General features: G+C 43.9%; 1 protein-coding gene across 4 annotated transcripts in view; it reads left to right on the top strand.

The window, feature by feature from the left end:
* CLPB (ClpB family mitochondrial disaggregase) overlaps positions 1-18540 on the top strand; it is a 142580-nt gene that overhangs the window by 70611 nt on the left and 53429 nt on the right. For all 4 annotated transcript variants that reach the window (XM_077866884.1, XM_077866882.1, XM_077866883.1 and 1 more), the window contains one exon: positions 1193-1321. In XM_077866884.1, coding sequence (XP_077723010.1) covers positions 1193-1321 — 129 coding nt within the window. The remainder of the gene's footprint in view (positions 1-1192; positions 1322-18540) is intronic.

Below are 18540 nucleotides of genomic sequence, written 5' to 3'. Positions count from 1 at the left end.
CCGATTTATTGGCCAAATGGGGACTGCCCAGGATGGTAGGCATAAACCAGACCTATCCAGGATGAACCAGAACATACATGGTCACCCAACAAAGAGAGTCCTGTAAAAATGATGGAACTGGTATTAGGTTCTTTTGTATCAAATTGAAGAGAGTCATGAATATTAGCACTAGAGTGAACCAGATTCTTTTGTTCTTTGACCACATGAAATGCTTGTTCTCTTACCTTCAAAAAAAAAAAAATGTTCACAATACATTATTAAAGATAAAAAAGATTATAAAATTGCAATATAGTAAGCCCTAATTTTGAAGGACAAATATGCATGAAAGATATATGTGCTTTGTAGGATTTGTATGTAGGAGATACATACGTACATATATGTGTATATATATAGATATATAAGTATATATATTTTATATATCTATATACTTATATATCTATATATATACTTATATATTTATATATATATATATATAGAGAGAGAGAGAGAGAGGAGAAAGACATATACCAAAATATTAAATGTAGTTTCTTGAGTTGCTGAGCTGTTGATATCCTTTCTACTTTGTACTTTTCTAGGTTTCAAATTTCTAATGGCTTTTAAAAATTAAAAAAAAGTCCTTTACAAAATACTATTAAATACTCACTAGATTATAAACATCATTGAAATAGAGAGGTATGTTACTGTTCTGCTAGGAACAGCCTGTTTTTCCCACCTACCTACCATCCCTAGCATATCCCCCAGCCTCTTCTTTCACCTGGGTAACTTCTCTTCACCCTTCAAGACTCTCATCTTTTGGGATACGGTCTCATGTCCAAATTGAGCTAAGCTCCCCTCTGCCTTTCTGTATCATCCTGTTATAACTCTAACATAGCATTTATCTCAAATAGTACTGTAAACGTCTGTTTTTGTTTACCTTCTTTATCGAGTTGAGTCAAGGTCCATATCTGATTAATTTTGGAGTCCCCAAATGAATCCTAACACATAATAGATGTCAGTAAACATTCATGAACTAACTGGTCTTGTTTTACCTCCTCTTGCCCCTCACAGATGGCCCAGCACATAGTAGGTGCATTGTATGTTTAGTAAGCAGGTGGATGACTGAGGGAGGGAAATAAAACACCGAGAGAAAGGTGAGATTGGTGGCTCATGGCATTAGGTGCTGATGGAAGGGTTTGTGTTGCTGTCCCCACAGTCCTGGTCACCCGAGAGGATGACTTCAACAACCGGCTGAACAATCGTGCCAGCTTCAAGGGCTGCACAGCCCTGCACTATGCTGTCCTCGCCGATGACTATCGCACTGTCAAGGAGCTGCTTGATGGAGGTGAGTGCCTAGGTGAATGGGGCTTGGGGTTGGCAGGGAAAGAGTACTTGGCACCCTCTCCACTCTGGAACATCGAGTTTCCCCAGAGCTCTGTTACTCTCCCAAAGCTGGAAAATGCCCCAAGGGTGGCTACAACTCATGAGAGTGGCTCTGTGCATGTGTGGCTCTGTGCATGATTTACCTTTGTGTGGCTGGAATGTGTTCTTTGCCTATGTGTGGGTCATGTACCACACCATGCCGCCCATCCACACATGCCTGAGTTGCTCTGAGTTTTCTTGATTGTGCCTTTCCCCAAAAGTGTCCTCTCCTCTCCCCTGTGACCTCCAGAGCAGGGCTAGTGGAGCAAGGAGAGAGGCCCTTCAAATCTCTACAAATGCAGGCCTCAGAGACATCCTCCTTGATCCCATCCCCCACCTCAGTCTAAATTAGGTCCCTTCCATTACACTGGATCATAGCACCCTATTCTTTACCATCGTCACTCTTGTCACAATCTGGAATTATTTTCATGTGTTCATTAGCCTTCTCCCTAACATGGCTCTGACTCCCTAGAAGCCAGAACCATGGCTGATTTGTTCCAAGCACCTAGTATGGTACGTAGCATACAGTAAGCACTCAATAAATCTTTGTTCACTGATTGAATACCCTTCTTTTGGAGAGTATTGGTTTAAGTGGAGGGGCAGTATGTGCCATCCTCAGATTCGGGTGGGGCTTATCCTATCTGGTATAGAGTTACCTGCCACCCTGCCAGTTACTTCCTAAGCTGTCACTTTTCCCTCCTATTTGCCTTTATCCCATTCTGACCTCTCCTTGGGATAGGGAGAAATGCATCTTGCCAAGGTGTTGTCATGCCTAGGCTTCTGAGTATGTCACATGACTGCCTGTTCATGCCTTTGCTACCACTTCTTGAGGGCTTAGGGACCCTCTTTTGGGCCTGGATGCCAAGGTCCTCCTTGTCAGTGGTCATTCTTCATAGAGCCTCGGAGCCGGAAGGAGCCTCAGTCACCCTGAGTCACCCTGATTGCTTGCTCCCCCTCCTCCTGGCAGGAACCTCCCAACAGCTGGCAGGCTGGCATTTCCTTGGATCCTGGCAGGAACTGAGGGAACTCTACTTATTCCCCAGGAGTCCAGTCCGTTTTCATTCTTTAACTGGTTAAAATACCCTTTTTTTTATAAAAATACACTGATTTTCCTTCTCTGTAATTTCTGCCACCTGTCTTCTGCAACCTAATTACTTTTTCAAAATCCAGTATTCAGAGAAAGTTCTTTCAATCTCAGAGCCCTTGCCTCCACAGCCTAACATTCCTTGATTGTATTCTAGTCCTTGTCATATGATTGGGTTGGGGGGATTTCCCAGTAATCCTGAAATCCTGTCACCTTCTATCAGCCACAGCCACATTGGCTTTGAACTTAGGCCTGGCCCATACCCCAGCCTGGGTGACCTGCCCCAGGGCAGCAGAGTGTACATGGGTCTGCAGCATGAACACTGTGAGGTGTAGGACTGCTGGTGGATATGGTGACAGTGCCTGGGATGATTGATGGTTTCAGAGCAAGTACTCACTACTCTCAGAAGCAAAGACTTAGGAAACATCTCCAGGCAAGATGCTACTCACTTTGTCCTTTGGAAAGATCTCAGGCAGGACATTTGCAGCTAAGAATTGGAGCATTCACCATGGGGTTTCTTGCTGCCAAGCTTTAAAATCAGTCAGTACTCCCAGCTATTGTCCAGTGGTTTACATTCCCTGCTTCCCCTCAGCCCCCAAACAGACAGGGAATTCACTCTAAAGAGAGACCCTCTCCCCAGCCTAACAGATCGAACACCTTTGAAATGAAGATGCACAGGCCTTTTATGAAGTACCCCCACCCTCACCCCCCAGGCCAATGCTGGTCCTTTGAGCCGTTCCAGGGGCATGGTTCCTGCCCATTGACTTGGAACAGATGCCCTTAGCCCCCAACTTAACAGTTCCCCCACCTGCCTTTTTACCCAGCATCCATTTACACCCCCTGCCCTAGCCTCCCAGCCTCAAGGGCCAAAACCATTAACCCACTTATTTCTCCTTTCCCGACCTGAACAAGTGGCCGTCACTCACGGCTTGCAGGCCTGCCAACTTCTGTCCTCCCTTCCCCCTTGACCTCTCTTGGTCTGCCTGTGTGTGTGACCAGCCAACCGAGAGGCAGGATCCTGCTCCCTTGTCCTAGAGGCTATTGCCAGTCACATTTCCAAAGTCTTCTGACCTCAGCTGACCTCCTCCCAAGGGTTTCAGGAAGGCAGGAAGGCCTGCCTTCCTGCCCATCTAGCTTTCTTGGCCTGAATTTGCCACTGGCTTTGCTGCAGCAATGTAGAGAGGCTCTCTGGGAGATCCAGGCAGGCCTAGGCACAGGGGCAGCTGGTACTCACGAGGCCCACACAGAACCCTGATGTTTGAAATTGCTTAGTCCATAGGGTTTTAGAGCCCCCCGATTGTAGCAGGTTAGAGCTAGAGGAGGCAACCACTCTTGTCTCTGGCCAGGGGTCCCCATGTGAGAGCTGGGAAGTAGGTCAGGCAGCAGCATCAGTCTGTTGATTTGGGAAGTTCTCTGACCCCTTAGGAGGCAGCATGGAGTAGAAAGGACACCTCAGACTTCAGAGTCAGGCCAACCTAGGTTTGAATGCCACCTCCCCCACAAACAAGCTGTAATGCCTTGGCTGTTTTGCCATAACTCTCTAGGCCTCAGTTTTCTTGTCTGTCAGATAATACCTGGGAATTATCACAGGGATAACATGAGGACTAGTGATAATGTCTAGAAAAGGCCCAATACATGGTTGTGGCACCATGATTGTATAAAGAGGTCAAGCTCTCCCCCTGACAGCTATAATCCTCATTTCCTCCTCATGTAAAACATGTGCTTCTGCCTAAAGACTTCTTAATTCTCTTTCTGCCACAACTTCTCCACCCTGCATAAAACACCATCGTGTTCCCTCTTTTCTCATCTAGATCCTTGGGCCCTTCAAGGCCTCCCTCTCTCAGGAAGCTTCTCTTGGTGCCTTGGTCCATTTTGATAGCACCACTTCTAAACTCTTGCGGTGTTGGGCTGGGTGCTTAGCACAGGTCATTTCTTCATCTTTAGAAGGTCCTGTAATGTAGTAAAAAGAATACAAGTTTGGGAATCTGACAGACCTGGGTTGTTTTTTTTTTTTAAAGATTTTTATTTATTTATTTATTCATGAGAGACACAGAGAGAGAGAGAGAGAGAGAGAGAGAGAGGCAGAGACACAGGCAGAGGGAGAAGCAAGCTCCATGCAGGGAACCTGACGTGGGACTCAATCCCAGTTCTTCAGGATCAGGCCCTGGGCTGAAGGCGGCACTAAACCACTGAGCCACCCAGGCTGCCCAGACTTGGGTTTAAATCTCTGCTCTGTACTGTCACTGTGGGCTAGGTAGTTGTCATTTCTGAGACCATGGACATCAGGGCATCCTACGATGGATCAGGCAAATTGACCCTGATCCCAAGAGACTCTCAGAGTGGTAGAGGAGATAGATACAGAAACAGGCAGTGACAGCGGGGTAGGTGTTGGCAGGGGACTGGATAGGAGCTCTGGAGACATAAAGGAGGAAATACCTACCTCTGCCTAGTGAGCAGGAAGGTGGAGTTAGTTACAGAAAGCTTAGGGGGAGGGGGTAGAAGATGTGTATGCTTAAGCCTTATCAGGAAGGACAATGGGAATTTGCCAGACATATTTCTGTGGATGGATTCTTAGTTCCAAATTCACCAATTTTCTACTCATGAGCTCCACACAGAAGTGGAGGTCTTTGTGGTTTTCATTCTACGAACGTGCTGCTTCTGCCTATGTTGTTGGCTTATGAACTAGAAAGCTGTACCTCAACACTTGACTGCCAGGTACAAGAAAAGGTTTGAAGGAGATAGTAGGGAGAGACAAAGATGACTGGGAAAAGGAGTAATCAGGGAGGGTAGGAGACACCTCCCTCAAGCCACTGGAGCTGACTTCCCAGTATTTCTAGGGCTCCTCAGAGACTTTTGTAGCCTTTCCTCCCAGGGATGTGATTCCACTGCCAGATCTACCTTCCTAAGACATACCTCCAATAATGGCAGCTCTTCTCAACCAGGGTTCCTCCAGAGAATTGAGCCCTAATACTCTAAAGTTGTCCACTGTTCACAAGGAATAACTTCTCTCCCAGGCATCTAAAATGGTACAAGTTATGCACCATTCTTGGGAGAACTGAGAAAATCATCCCTCAGATAATTTCCTGTATGTGGTTCAGAGGAGAAACCCAGTTGAAGAAAGTGGCAAGGAAAGAGCATGAGCTGTGGAGTCAGGATCTGAATGCCAGCCCTGCCATCAAATAGCATGTGATCCTGGGCAAGCTCCTGACTGCTCTGAGGTTCTCTTTCCCCATCTGGAAATGGGAGTATGCCACCTACTCTCAATGGTTTTGTCAGGATTAGGGCATGTATAGGTTCTACAAAGTAGGTACTTTATAGATAATACCTATTATTATTAACTTCAGAAACACTCGGTGCTTATTTGTTAAAAAATAAATACAAACTAGGGGCACATGGCTGGCTCAGTCTGTAAAGCATACGATTCTTGATCTTGGGATTGGAGCGCCACATTGGGTATAGAGATTACTTAAAGAAAATAAAACCTCTAAAATACATACACATACACATATATACGAAATATAAAAAGAATCCTACCCATCCTAACTTCTTAAGCTGCTTTTGGAGTTGTTCTAGTCTGACCCTCACTTAACTTTATCCCCAATGTTCCCTGAATATCTGGCTCTACAGTAATGTCGCTTTGGTGTTCCCACCGAGGTGCATTTACTCACACAGGTCTTTCTGCCAGTCAGTCCCCACCTCCCTTCTAAACTCGTCCCTGTTCCTTGGGTTTTGGGTCCAGTCCCCACTACTAGATTGAGGTAGGTTGAGGGCAAACACTGTGTCTTACTTGCCCCTGCCTCCTTTACCAGTGCTCTGTACATAGTTTAGTACATGTTTGGATGCACTGTTAAATCTCTAAGGCCACTGTAGATTTTCCGTTTTGAGATGTGACACCCTTGTTTCCTGGCCTGCTCGTTCTTAGTGTCAGATTGTATCTGGTATTTTAGAGCTTCACACACAGGGATCCACCTCTTTGCAACCATCTTCGCAGTTACAGTATCACTGCCTTTTCAGTGCTCCTCACCTCAGAAACACTTGGCCTTTATGAAACCTAATAATACTTTCCCTGGGGTTTCCCTTAGCCTCTTTTCTTTTACCTATTTTCATGGCTCTTCCTTGCCCTTCACTCCCAGGGGCACAGCTCAGTTAACCAGCCATCATCAAATGAGTCAGATTCCCCACTGTCTCCGCCTAAGGCAAAGAGCCTTTCCAGTGCTGACATCTTCCCTTTAACACCCTGTTAGTTTGTTTTTGGGGCTGGAAATTTAGAGTTCCATTTCTTGTTCCACTTCACTGTCTGTCCATCTGGCTCTACTGCCAGATGCTGAGGGAGTCGGCTTTGCCTCAGGCTGTCCTCTGGAAACTTCACCCTCTGATTCTTGCCAGCAGTACAAAGAAGGGGAATGAGCACTGGGCTGAAGATCAGATGTTCTGGCTCTGCTACCAGCAAATCCTTTCTACTTTAGGCAAATCCTTTCTTCTCCTCAGTAAAATAGAGAAGAAGCTGATCCCATGGACCCCTTCCAGCTCCAGCGTCCTTTGTAACCCCTGGGCAAGTCTTCATTCATTTTTCAAACACTTACTGAGTACCTCTCCTGTCATAGGTCCTACCCTAGGCACCTGGGAAATAAAGATGATCCAGACATGGTCTTTGCCCTTAAGGAACTCATAGTTCAGAGAGGAAGTCAGAGATTCTAACAAAGAATTGCTATCAGGTATATTAATGGAGATGTATAGGAGGTGCTCAGGGATCACAGAGAAAAGACCTTTTGGTCCCTGGGGAGGGCAGGGAAAGCATGGTGTCAGGGATGGTGTCTGCACTAAGTCTTACAGGATGAATGCAAGTTTATCAGGTGTCTGAGGGAGAAAGGCAGAGGAACAGCATCTCCAGAGGCATAGAGTATGAAGCAGCTTACTTTATTCAGTACATTGCAGGTAGTTCAGAAGAGCTGAATTTATAGGGTACAGATAGAAGGCTCAGAAGGCAAGAATGGAAAGCAGGAGCTAATAATGGAGGCCTGTACCAAGCTCTGCTAAGGAAATTGGACTTTATACTCCAGTGAGAAAGCATTACAACTTGGGGGGGGTGGGTGAGGATTGGATTTATGTTAATGTGAAAAATGGTATAGGAGTTTCAAAAATGTTTATCAGTAATTGAATGGATAAATAAATTACAGAATGTTCGCACAATGGAATAATCAATTGAATGAATGAATGAGCAAACAGTCTCTTTCAACACGAATGAATCTCACAAACCTAACATCCTGGATATAAGCCAAACATGAAAGAGTACTTACTGTATGACTGCATTTGTATATGCAGAGTCCAAAATAAACAAAACTAGCCAGTGGTGTATGAAGTCAAGGTAGTGGTTGCCCTCAAGCAGTGACTGGGAGAGGGCACTGGGGCTTCTGGGATACATAATACTCTTTTTCTTTAGATGCCAGTTGTGCAGCTATATCCACCTTGTTGAGAATTCTTTGAGCTATACCCTTATGTACTCTACTTTTCTGTATATATGTGTTATACTTGAAAGAAAGGTTAAAGAAAATAGGAAAACATGGGTAAGAAGGGGCATGACTGGAGGAAGGAAAAATATTTCATTTAAAGTCTTGGGACACCTGGGTGGCTCAGCAGTTGAGTGTTTGCCTTTGGCCCAGGGCGTGATCCCAGGATCCAGGATCAAGTCCCACATCGGGTGCCTAGCGGGGAACTGGCTTCTCCCTCGGCCTGTGTCACTGCCTCTCTCTCTCTGTGTCTCGAATGAATGAATGAATAAATAAATAAAATCTTTTAAAAAAATAAAAAAATATATCGTAATTGCCTAGGTGAGCCCTAAACCAAGGCACTTGCAGTAGGAAGGGAGGGAAGACTGATCCCAGAAAGAGTGAGGAGTAGGATCAGATTGTGAGAGAGAAGGAGGAGTCAAGATGAGGTCCAGGTTCTGGGTGGGAGGGCCAAGTAGATGGCATGTACCTGCATTGAGATAGGAAATAGAGGATTGGAGATACAGGGGAATGACCAGTGCTATTTTAAAGATTTCCTCCTTCTCTCCCACTTTTAGATTCCATGGTCTGATGTTCTGATGATTCCCTTGCTGTTTTCTCCCTTTTTACACTCATCTGGTGAAACACTAACCGTACTTAAACCCAATTTCTTTCTACTCCATGTCTGTATCTGAAGAGCTGAATACTGCTGGAGAAAAAAAAATCACACAACCATGCTAACTGGACTCACTTTGCATTTACAAGCATAAATCTCACTTAGCACTGCCATCCACCCCACTGTACTTGTGAGTAAAATCACTATCTTGTTCTGGAGCAAGACACCTTTTTTGGACCTTCTTTCTCCTCATGCCTACAGTCCTCTTCTCCAGCTCCCAAGCCAATGATCCTACCTCACACCTCCTACAGAAAATACATTGTAGTCAGAGGGGAACTACCTCATCTTCCCACCACTTTCCCTAGCCTATCCCCATCTGTACTTGAATGCTGCCTGACTTCCTCTGTAGTTCCTACGACCAACCCTGCATTTGGGCTCAGGCTCCTATTTCCTCTGCTTCTCAAGGACTTTGCCCCATCTCTGCTGGCTGATTCCAGTCAGCATAAAAACATGCCCTAGCATCACTCATCTTAAACAACAAAGCAAACTAAAAATTTCCTGGGGCCCCATATCTCTTTCCAGCTGCCACCTCATTTCTCTCCGTCCCTTCATGATAAAAGTCCTGAAAAAGAATGATCCCTATCCGCTTAATCCACTTCCCCAGCTCCTGTTTTGCCTTCTGTCTCAGTGTCAGCCAGGCCACAATATGCATCTGCTTTTCTCCCAAAATTGGCATCTGTTAGGTCTTCCTCAACTCAATAAATGATACCGTCATCTACATAGTTTTCAGGCCCTAAATCATGGTACCATCCTTAAAGTCTCTTTTTCTCTTATATTCCTATCAGATCCTTCAGTAAGTCCTGTCAGTTTTTGATGTGTGTGTGTGTGTGTGTTTAAGATTTTATTTATTCATGAGAGACACAGAGAGAGAAATAGAGAGATAGGCAGAGGGAGAAGCACCCTCCCCACAGGAAGCCCAACCCAGGACTCGATCCCAGAACCCCAGGATCATGCCCTGAGCCGAAGGCAGACTCTCAACCACTGATCTACCCAGGCACCCCAGGTCCTGTCCCTTGTACCTCTAAAGTACATCTTGAACCCATTCCTACTTTGCCATTTCCATTGCCACAGCTCTAGTCCCAGTTCAGGACAATGATTAGCATAGCTTTTTGGCTAGTCCCACGATTTCCACTCTTGTCTCCCCAGATCCATCCTCCAAATAATAACCAGGGGCATCTTTTTAAAACATAAATCTTGGGCGCCTGGGTAGCTCAGTCAGTTAAGCATCTGCCTTTGGCTCAGGTCATGGTCCCAGGGTCCTGGGATTGAGCCCCGCATCAAGCTCCCTGTTCAATGGGGAGCTTGCTTCTCCCTCCCCCTCTGCCACTCCCCCTACTCGTGCTCTCTCACTCTACTGTCAAATAAATAAATAAAACCTTTAAAAATAATAAAACATATATCTTGTCTTTGTTCTATTTAAAACCTTTCATTGGTATGCCACTGATACTAAAAAAAAATCCAAACTCCTTCTTACTTCTTACTAGAGCCTATAAGGCCCCATGGAACCCACACCCTGCCTGCTTCATCATTAGCCACTCTCCCTCTTGTTCACTATTCTCCAGTTACACTGGCCTACTCTTGTCCCTCAGGCACACTGAACCTCTGTACATACCTCTCTGAGTGATTGGGATGACTTCCCCTTGGAAATTTAGGTCTCGACTTAAATGTCCCCTCCTCAGAGAGGTCTTCCCTGAGTACCCTCGTAAGATAGCTCCCCCAGTCACTTTCTGTCATATGATTTCTTTTTATCTTCTCTCTGCTATTTAAGAGTCCCTATAATGATCATGTTTGTTGGTTTATTATCTCTCTCTCCTCCACTAAAAGGTAAGCCTTATGATCATAGAGACCTTGTCTCTTTATTTTACTGCTATATTCATAGCTCCTAGGACAAAAAAACCTCACATTTGGCACATGGTAGGTGATTAACAAGTAGCTGTTGACCAACCAGGCAACCTGTGGAACACTCTTGGAGAGCTGTGTAGCTGGCAGTTGGATAAATGGGTCTGAAGCTCAAGAGAGAAAAGATCTAAGTTGAGCGTGAAAATTTCAGAGCCGTTGGTCTCTTGAGGGTGGTAGAAGCTGGCTACTTCTGTGAGTTGCCCATAGAAAGTTAACAGAGCCAAAGAGACCTAAGAACACAACTGAAAGAACCTACATTTTAGATGTGGGAGCATGAGAAGAAGAGCCAGTGCAAGAGTGTCAAGGAAGTGTCGAAGAAGGAAAGGGAGAAGCAGAAGAGAGTGAAGAATGGGTTGCTCTAAAGCAGCACTTGTCAAACAACCTCTGAAAGATCTGTTGTTTGAATTTGCAATCTGTCATGAACCAATACTTTTATAACAAAAAAAAAACAAAAACAAAAAAACAAAAAAAAACAGGGCAGCCCGGGTGGCTCAGTGGGTTAGTGCCGCCTTCAGCCCAGGGCCTAATCCTGGAGACCTGGGATCCAGTTCCGCGTCAGGCTCCCTGCATGGAGCCTGCTTCTCCCTCTGACTGTGTCTCTGCCCCTCTCTCTGTGTGTGTGTCTCTCGTGAATAAATAAATAAAATCTTTTTAAAAACCCAATAAATTACTAGAAAATTATATTTTAAAAAGGCATATGAGGGATACCTGGGTGGCTCAGTGGTTGAGCATCTGTCTTCAGCTCAGGTCATGATCCTGGGGTCCTGGGATTGAGTCCTGCATCAGGCTCCCTGATGAGAAGTCTGCTTCTCCCTCTGCCTCTCTCTCTTTGTCTATCATGAATAAATAAATACATAATTGTAAAAAATAAAAAGGCATACATACAAGATGGAGGCCCAAATTTGTCATTAGGTCCAACAGATATGAAATTATCCTAAGTTACTTTAAAAGTTTCCAGACACTCTCACTGTACTTATCAAGGCTCATGGACTGGCACCAGTTCATGGACCACACCTGAGACATCACTGCTCTGATGGCACTCCTGGGCAAGAAGGGAAGACAAATGAGCAGAATATAGCCTCTGCCCTCAAGTAGCTTAAAGTCCAGTGGGATAGAACATTTGGGACACATAGTAACACTGTGTAGCAGAGAGATCAGAGCACTGCCATTAGGATGTGGGCACCCAGCTTGCAACCATCTACCCCTGTAGGACTTATGGCATCCCTGGCATTACTTGTCTCATCTGTATGATGAAGAAATCACGTCAGATAATTGGACACTGAAGGTTTCCTCGTATTGTTTGGATACAGAGCTAAAAACTCTCAGTGCCAATAGTTGTCTATGGGAGGGATGGGGAGTGACTGCTAATGGGAACAAGGTTTCTTTTGGGGATGGTAAAAATATTCTAAAATTAGGTTATGGTGATGGTTGTACAACTCTATAAATAAACTAAAAGCATTGAATTATATCTTTAAATGGATGAACTTTATGATATATAAATCATAGCTCAGTAAAGTTGTTATAAGTGAAAGAAAGAAAATCCTACTTGCCACTCAAAACCAAGAATGATTGCCTGTGTGGGTGAGTGGTTGCAGGCCAGAAAACCAGGAGGACTCGACTGGCCCCATAGCTAAGTTGGTGGTTAAGAGGAGCTTCTCTGTTGTGTATAAATTTTCTTTTTACAAACAAGGGGTAGTGGAAAGGAAGGTGGGTGGGGGGATGAGGTGACTGGGTGATGGCCACTGAGGGGGGCACTTGACGGGATGAGCACTAGGTGTTATGCTATATGTTGGCAAATCGAACTCAATAAAAAAATACAAAAAAAATTTCTTTTTAAAGAATACTATTCAAAACAGCTGTAAAACTTTTTCTTAAAAACTGGTCTTTTTGTTGATTTCCTCTTATTAGTTTAACAACTATTTATGGCACTCCCATCCTTGTGAAGCTTAAACTCTGGCAGAATATAGACATTTTGCAAAGAATTAACAAATTATTAGCTAATTTCCACTGAGGTAAGTATTATTAAGGAAGAGTAGAGGGTACTATGAGAAGGGACCTAATCTGTTCAGAAGTGAGAGAAGTCTTCCCTGAGCAAATGTGTTGAGACCTGAAGTGTAGATGTCAGCTCCTTGCTTAACTTGAGAAAGCCTCATGGAGAGCACTGGACACTAGTCATCCAAAGGGACCCAGGAGTCCAGTCAGGGGCATTGTGGGGAATGGAGGGGTTCTGTGGTGCTGTAATTGCAGTCCTCATGGTAGGTCAGGGCTAATGGGGGGCCCTCAGTGACCCTGAGTCTTTCCTCTGCCCTTGGCCTAGTCAGCCCCTTACCCAGTGCAGAGTAAAGAACTGTCCTTGCTAACCCCTAGGGAAAGATATTTCTGTATCCGAGATCCTGTGGACATAGAGGAGTCACTGCATGGTTGAGTTACAGATGAGTGCCTGGCCACCAGAGCCCAAGCTCTCCAGAACCGCCTGCCATCCAGGCACCCGCATTTCATCAAGGCTCTAATCGGCTCCAAGCAGTCCTCAGATGAGCCTGGCTGGTATCCGGCATGACCTCATCACCGCCAACAGTGGCAGCTGGAGGCCAAGTCGCCCCTGGGTGAAGGAGAGGTCAGCATCAGCTGGGCCAGGTCTGTTCCCTGTGCAGTGTGCTGCTTCACCTGCACTGTGCCTAGAAGCAGAGCTGAGTAGGATTCACATTTCCTAAGGCAAGGGCATCTGCCCTTTGCTGGCCCATTCTTGCTCCTTCAGTGAAAGTGCTCGTGGACAGAATGCACAGAGAAAAGGCTGTGCTGCAGCCTTTAAGAAGGAATGTCAGTCTGAAGGTTAGGGCCTGCAGCATAGCCGCAGAGTTCCCATCCTAGAGTTAGACTGGGGGGCTTGCTCAGGACCAAGTTTTCCTTCCCTAAAGGAGTTTTGCTTCTAGTATTCATGCTGTCTCTTCCTCTACAAAGAGGCCTGGCAGTGTCCCAGAAAGAGCACAGCAGAGATGCTTTCTGTAGGTTTATACACAGACTCCTTCCTGAACATCATTTTGGAAATGAATTCTTTTAAATGTGGCAGAGGAAAGAGCTTGCCATGTCAGGAATCCTCCAGAAACTCCCGTTGAAGTAATGAACCTGTGTGGTTGAATGTGCTGAGTGGGGGTCAGGTGGCCTGGCACTAACTCAACCTTGCTTGCAACCTTGAGGAGTCCCTCCACCTCACTGAGCCTCATTTCCCCGTCTGTAAAACTAGATAATTGGACTGCAATTTCAGAGCTCCCCTCTACTTTAATATTTTGAGTCTGAATGAGTAATTGCCCTCTGATTTATCTGATTGCAAATCTAAGTATTCATAGTTAATTCAGCAACTATTAATTATTTTCCTGCAGCTCACCACCAATATCCCTTTTCTTGGTTCCTCTGATACATGCTTTTAAAGTGTTCTGTATAATTTCTTTTTTTACCCTTAACCACATGTTGTCATATAGCTATTTGATCAATAGACCTCTCCTTTGTTATATAATGTGTTCCCTGAAGGTAGAGTCTGCATCTGCAGGGCTTACATTCCCAATACCCTGTAATATCCTTAGCACATAGTGGGTGCTTGGTAAACATTTGTTGAGTAAGTGTATTTATAAATGAGCACTAGGTGTTACAGGAAATAAAAAAGAAAAAATACAGGCTCTTCCTTCAGACTGCACCCTCTAGACTGCTAGTTTGGTGCAAAGGCTCATACACACAGCACACTGAGAACAGTGCAGAACCTTGAAATAAACTTATGTGAAAGGCAGAATAAACAAGTGTAATGAACAAGGAGGGGAAGATCAGTGTTGGCATTGTGGAAGCTCCGGAAGGAGGGGGACTGGAGACAGTCTCAAAGGACAGGTGTAGTTCAAACAAGCAGAGGGAAGGAGGAAAGCTTTTCAGGTGCGTCAGTAACAGAAATGAGGTTTGCACGTTGGAGATGTAGAAGAATCCGACCACCTGCTGGATTATGGGTAGGGAGTGTGGAGGGCCTTGGGGATGAGCCAGAGAATTTGTACTCCATTTTGAAATCAATAGAGTTCCTGAAGTGACTGTTTAGTGACTACAGTGATTTTTACTTTAAAGATTTTATTTTTTAAAATTTATTTTAGAGCGAGAGAGAGAGTATGAGCAATGCACATGAGCGGGGGTAGGGGCAGAGGGAGGAGAGGGCAAGCAGACTCCCTGCTGAACATGGAACCTGACAGATGGGGAGGCTCCATCTTAGCACCCTGAGATCATGACCTGAGCCGAAACCAAGAGTCAGATGCTCAACCGCCTGAGCTACCCAGGCGCCCCAACAGTGATTTTTACTTTAAAAAATGTAAAAGACGGGATCCCTGGGTGGCGCAGCGGTTTGGTGCCTGCCTTTGGCCCAGGGCGCGATCCTGGAGACCCGGGATCGAATCCCACGTCAGGCTCCCGGTGCATGGAGCCTGCTTCTCCCTCTGCCTGTGTCTCTGCCTCTCTCTCTCTCTGTAACTATCATAAATAAATAAAAATTTAAAAAAAAATGTAAAAGATACAAATTTCAAGTGGTACCAGAGGATATTTAGTAGAAAAGAGGTCTCCCTTGAGCATTCCTGGTCCTCCTCCTCAGAGGCAACCACCGTAACTTGTCTTAGTATTCTTCTTATTGCTGCTGTAAATAGATTATCAAAACCTTAGTGGCTTAAAACAACTCAAGTTTATTATCTTAAAGCTCTGGAGAGGAGTCTGGAATGGGTCTCTCTGGACTAAAAGTAAGATGTCAGCAGTACATTCTTTTTTGGAGACTCAGAATCTGTTTTCTTGCCTTTTCCAGCTTCTGGAGGCTGCCCACATTCCTTGTCTCACAGTCCCCCCCCCCCCCCCCCATGTCTTCAAGCTGGTAGTGATCAATTAGTCTTTCTCCTTTTTCACACTGACATTGAGTCTTCTGCCTCCCTCTTTCACTTTTAAGGACTCTTGTGATTACTTTGGATCCACCTGGGTAACCAGGGTAATCTTCCCTTCTCAGAGTCAGCTGATTAACAACCTTAATTCTATCTACAACCTTATTCCTCTTTGCCGAGTGATTTAGCTTTTTCACAGGTTCCAACGATTAGAATGTGGACATCATTGGGGGGCCATTATTCTGCCTGCCACACTCTCAGAGATATTTTATGTTTTATTTTTCTTCCTATTCTTGAATAGTTAATACTTGTACACAGTACAAAATCCAGGAGTCTGCAGCAAAAGATCTTACTCCCACCCCATCACCAACCCAAGTATTGCCGTTTCTCCACTCTGTATTTATTACTTTTTCCCTTGAAATTAATAAACAGTCTGCAGATAGACAGTTTGACCATGCAGATATCTTGCTCCTCTTCCATTGATAACTCTTTCCTAACTTTCCTGATAACTCCAGTCTTCACACAGTGGTTACAAAATTAATATTTTATAACTTTCCCAACTCCAGCAGTTACTCCACATTGACCATTCAGCACTTGGCATCCTGTGGTAAACAAAAACCCTTTCTCCCCCATATATCTATCTAATTGTGAAAATGTGCTCATGGATACTATAATTGTTCTGTAACTCATTACCATTCTTAGTTATGTTGGTGCTAATGTGCTAAAATTGTCTCAGATTTAGCCAGTGTGGCATACCTCAATTTTTTTTTTTTGTAGCATTTCCATATTTCCTGGCATTACAAGATGTTTCAGTCTTATATCCACCTTGCTGCTGCCCTGGAATCAGCCATTTCTCTGAGGAGCCCTGAGACTTTTTAGTGAGTAATGATATTAGAGACTGAAACCTGAGTACCTAGTTTGCTTATTACCCCTTCTGTTTATAGGACCATGAAATATATATTGTTATATACACATGTGCTTACATATCCATCACAAGATACATACACGTGCATATACATATATAGACACATATGTATGTACATATTTTTGAAATCTTGAATGCCACTACCTCCCATTCCAGTCCATCCCTGCAAGGTTCTTCCTTGTCTTTACACATTTCTTATTTGTACACCCCTTCTTCTGTAGGAGAATGCTAGCTCCAAACTGATACAGTTGCTCATTTTCTTACTCCTGTGATACATCTAAGAAGGCTTCAGCCTTGCCTTACCCATACCACTATAGAAAACAGACCTACTAAACAGAGTTCAGATCAGGATTTACTTGCAGTTCTCATACCTACTCCATCCAAGGCTAAGAGTATATAGTCGAATACTAGATTCATAAATTACTTGGTGGTATTTTTTCCCCTTCAGTATGTGCGTTACTCATGTGAAATATAGTTGGGTTAATTTTTCAATTCACTTTCAGTTTTAGGGTTTATCTCCCCTACCTGTTTTTGTATTAATTTTGTTGTTTGAGCTATATAGAAAGATACACTCAGAGAAGTGAAACTCTCTCCTGTATCCCTTTTTCCCCTTTTCTGCTCCTCTCAGGGAGCCCTTATGTTATGTTTCCTTGTATAAGCAAATTATATGTATTTTTAAATTTGCCCTTTTTTCCTACACAAAAAATAATACCCAATATATACTCTCCTGCAGTTTGCTTTTTTTGCATAACTGTATTTCCTAGAAATTACTCAGTATCAGTTCCCAGATATCTTTCTCATTTTTTATTTTTTAAGATTTTATTTTATTTATTCATGAGAGACACATGAAGAGAGGCAGAAACACAGGCAGAGGGAGAAGCAGGCTCCTTGCAGGAAGCCCGATGTGGGACTCGATCCTGGGACCAGGATCACGCCCTGAACCAAAGACACTCAACCGCTGAGCCACCCAGGTATCCCTCTCTTAATCTTTTTTATAGCTGCATAGTATTCCATTGTGTATATGTACTATATACTCTATGCTTGGACATTGAGGTCTCCAGTATTTTTGAGTTATTCATAATGCTAAATGAATAACCTCTTGCATGTCTATTTGGGATTGTTGGGGGTATGTCTTTACAGTAAAGCCCTAGAAGTGGTATTGCTGGGTCAAAGGGTAGATACATATGTCCTTTAGTTTGATACTGTGCATTTCTCCTCCACAGAAGTTGTACCATTTTGCATTCTTGTTAGCAACGTATGAAAGTACTTATTTTTCTCACAACCTCTCCAACAGAGTGTATTGTTTAGCTTTTAAGTTTTTGCCAATCTGATACGTGATAGTATCTCAGCATATTTTAGTTTGTCAATTGTAGAAAGCGCTATATTCAAGTCACCAAGTATAAGTGTATTATTATCTAAATATGTCTTAACTTTGGTTATTAATTGATATATTTGGCAGCTCCCACATTCGGGGCATAAATATTCATGATTGTTAGGTCCTCTTGTTAGATAGATCCTTGAAGTATGATATAGTGTCCCTCTTCATCTCTTACTACAGTCTTTGGGATAAACTTTAATTTATCTGATATAAGGATGGCTACCCCTGCTTTCTTTGAGGACCATTTGAATGGTAAATGGTTCTCCAACCTTCTATTTTCAGGCTGTAGGTGTCCTTATGTCTAAGATGAGTCTCTTGTAGACAGCAAATAGATGGGTCTTGCGTTTTTATGCAGTCTGAAACCCTGCACCTTTTGATGGGGTCATTAAGCCCATTCACGTTCAGAGTTACTATTGAAAGATATGAATTTAGTGTCATTATGATACCTGTTTAGTCCCTGTTTTTGTGGATTGTTTCTTTGGACTTCCTCTTTCTTTTACACAGTCCCTCTTAATATTTCTTGCAGAGCTGGTTTGGTGGTCACATATTCTTTCAGTTTCTGCCTATCTTGGAAGCTCTTTATCTCTCCTATTCTGAATGAGAGCCTTGCTGGATAAAGTATTCTTGGCTGCATGTTCTTCTCATTTAGGACCCTGAATATATCCTGCCAGGCCTTTCTGGCCTGCCGGGTCTCTGTGAAGAAGTCTGCTGTTATCCTAATGCTTCTCCCCATAAAGGTTAGGGATTTCTTGTCTCTTGCTGCTTTAAGGATCTTCTCTTTATCTTTGGAATTTGCAAGTTTCACTAT

Source organism: Canis aureus, chromosome 23 (genome assembly GCF_053574225.1).
Source record: "Canis aureus isolate CA01 chromosome 23, VMU_Caureus_v.1.0, whole genome shotgun sequence".
Classification (NCBI taxonomy): domain Eukaryota; kingdom Metazoa; phylum Chordata; class Mammalia; order Carnivora; family Canidae; genus Canis; species Canis aureus.
This window is presented reverse-complemented; position numbering and strand designations above follow the sequence as displayed.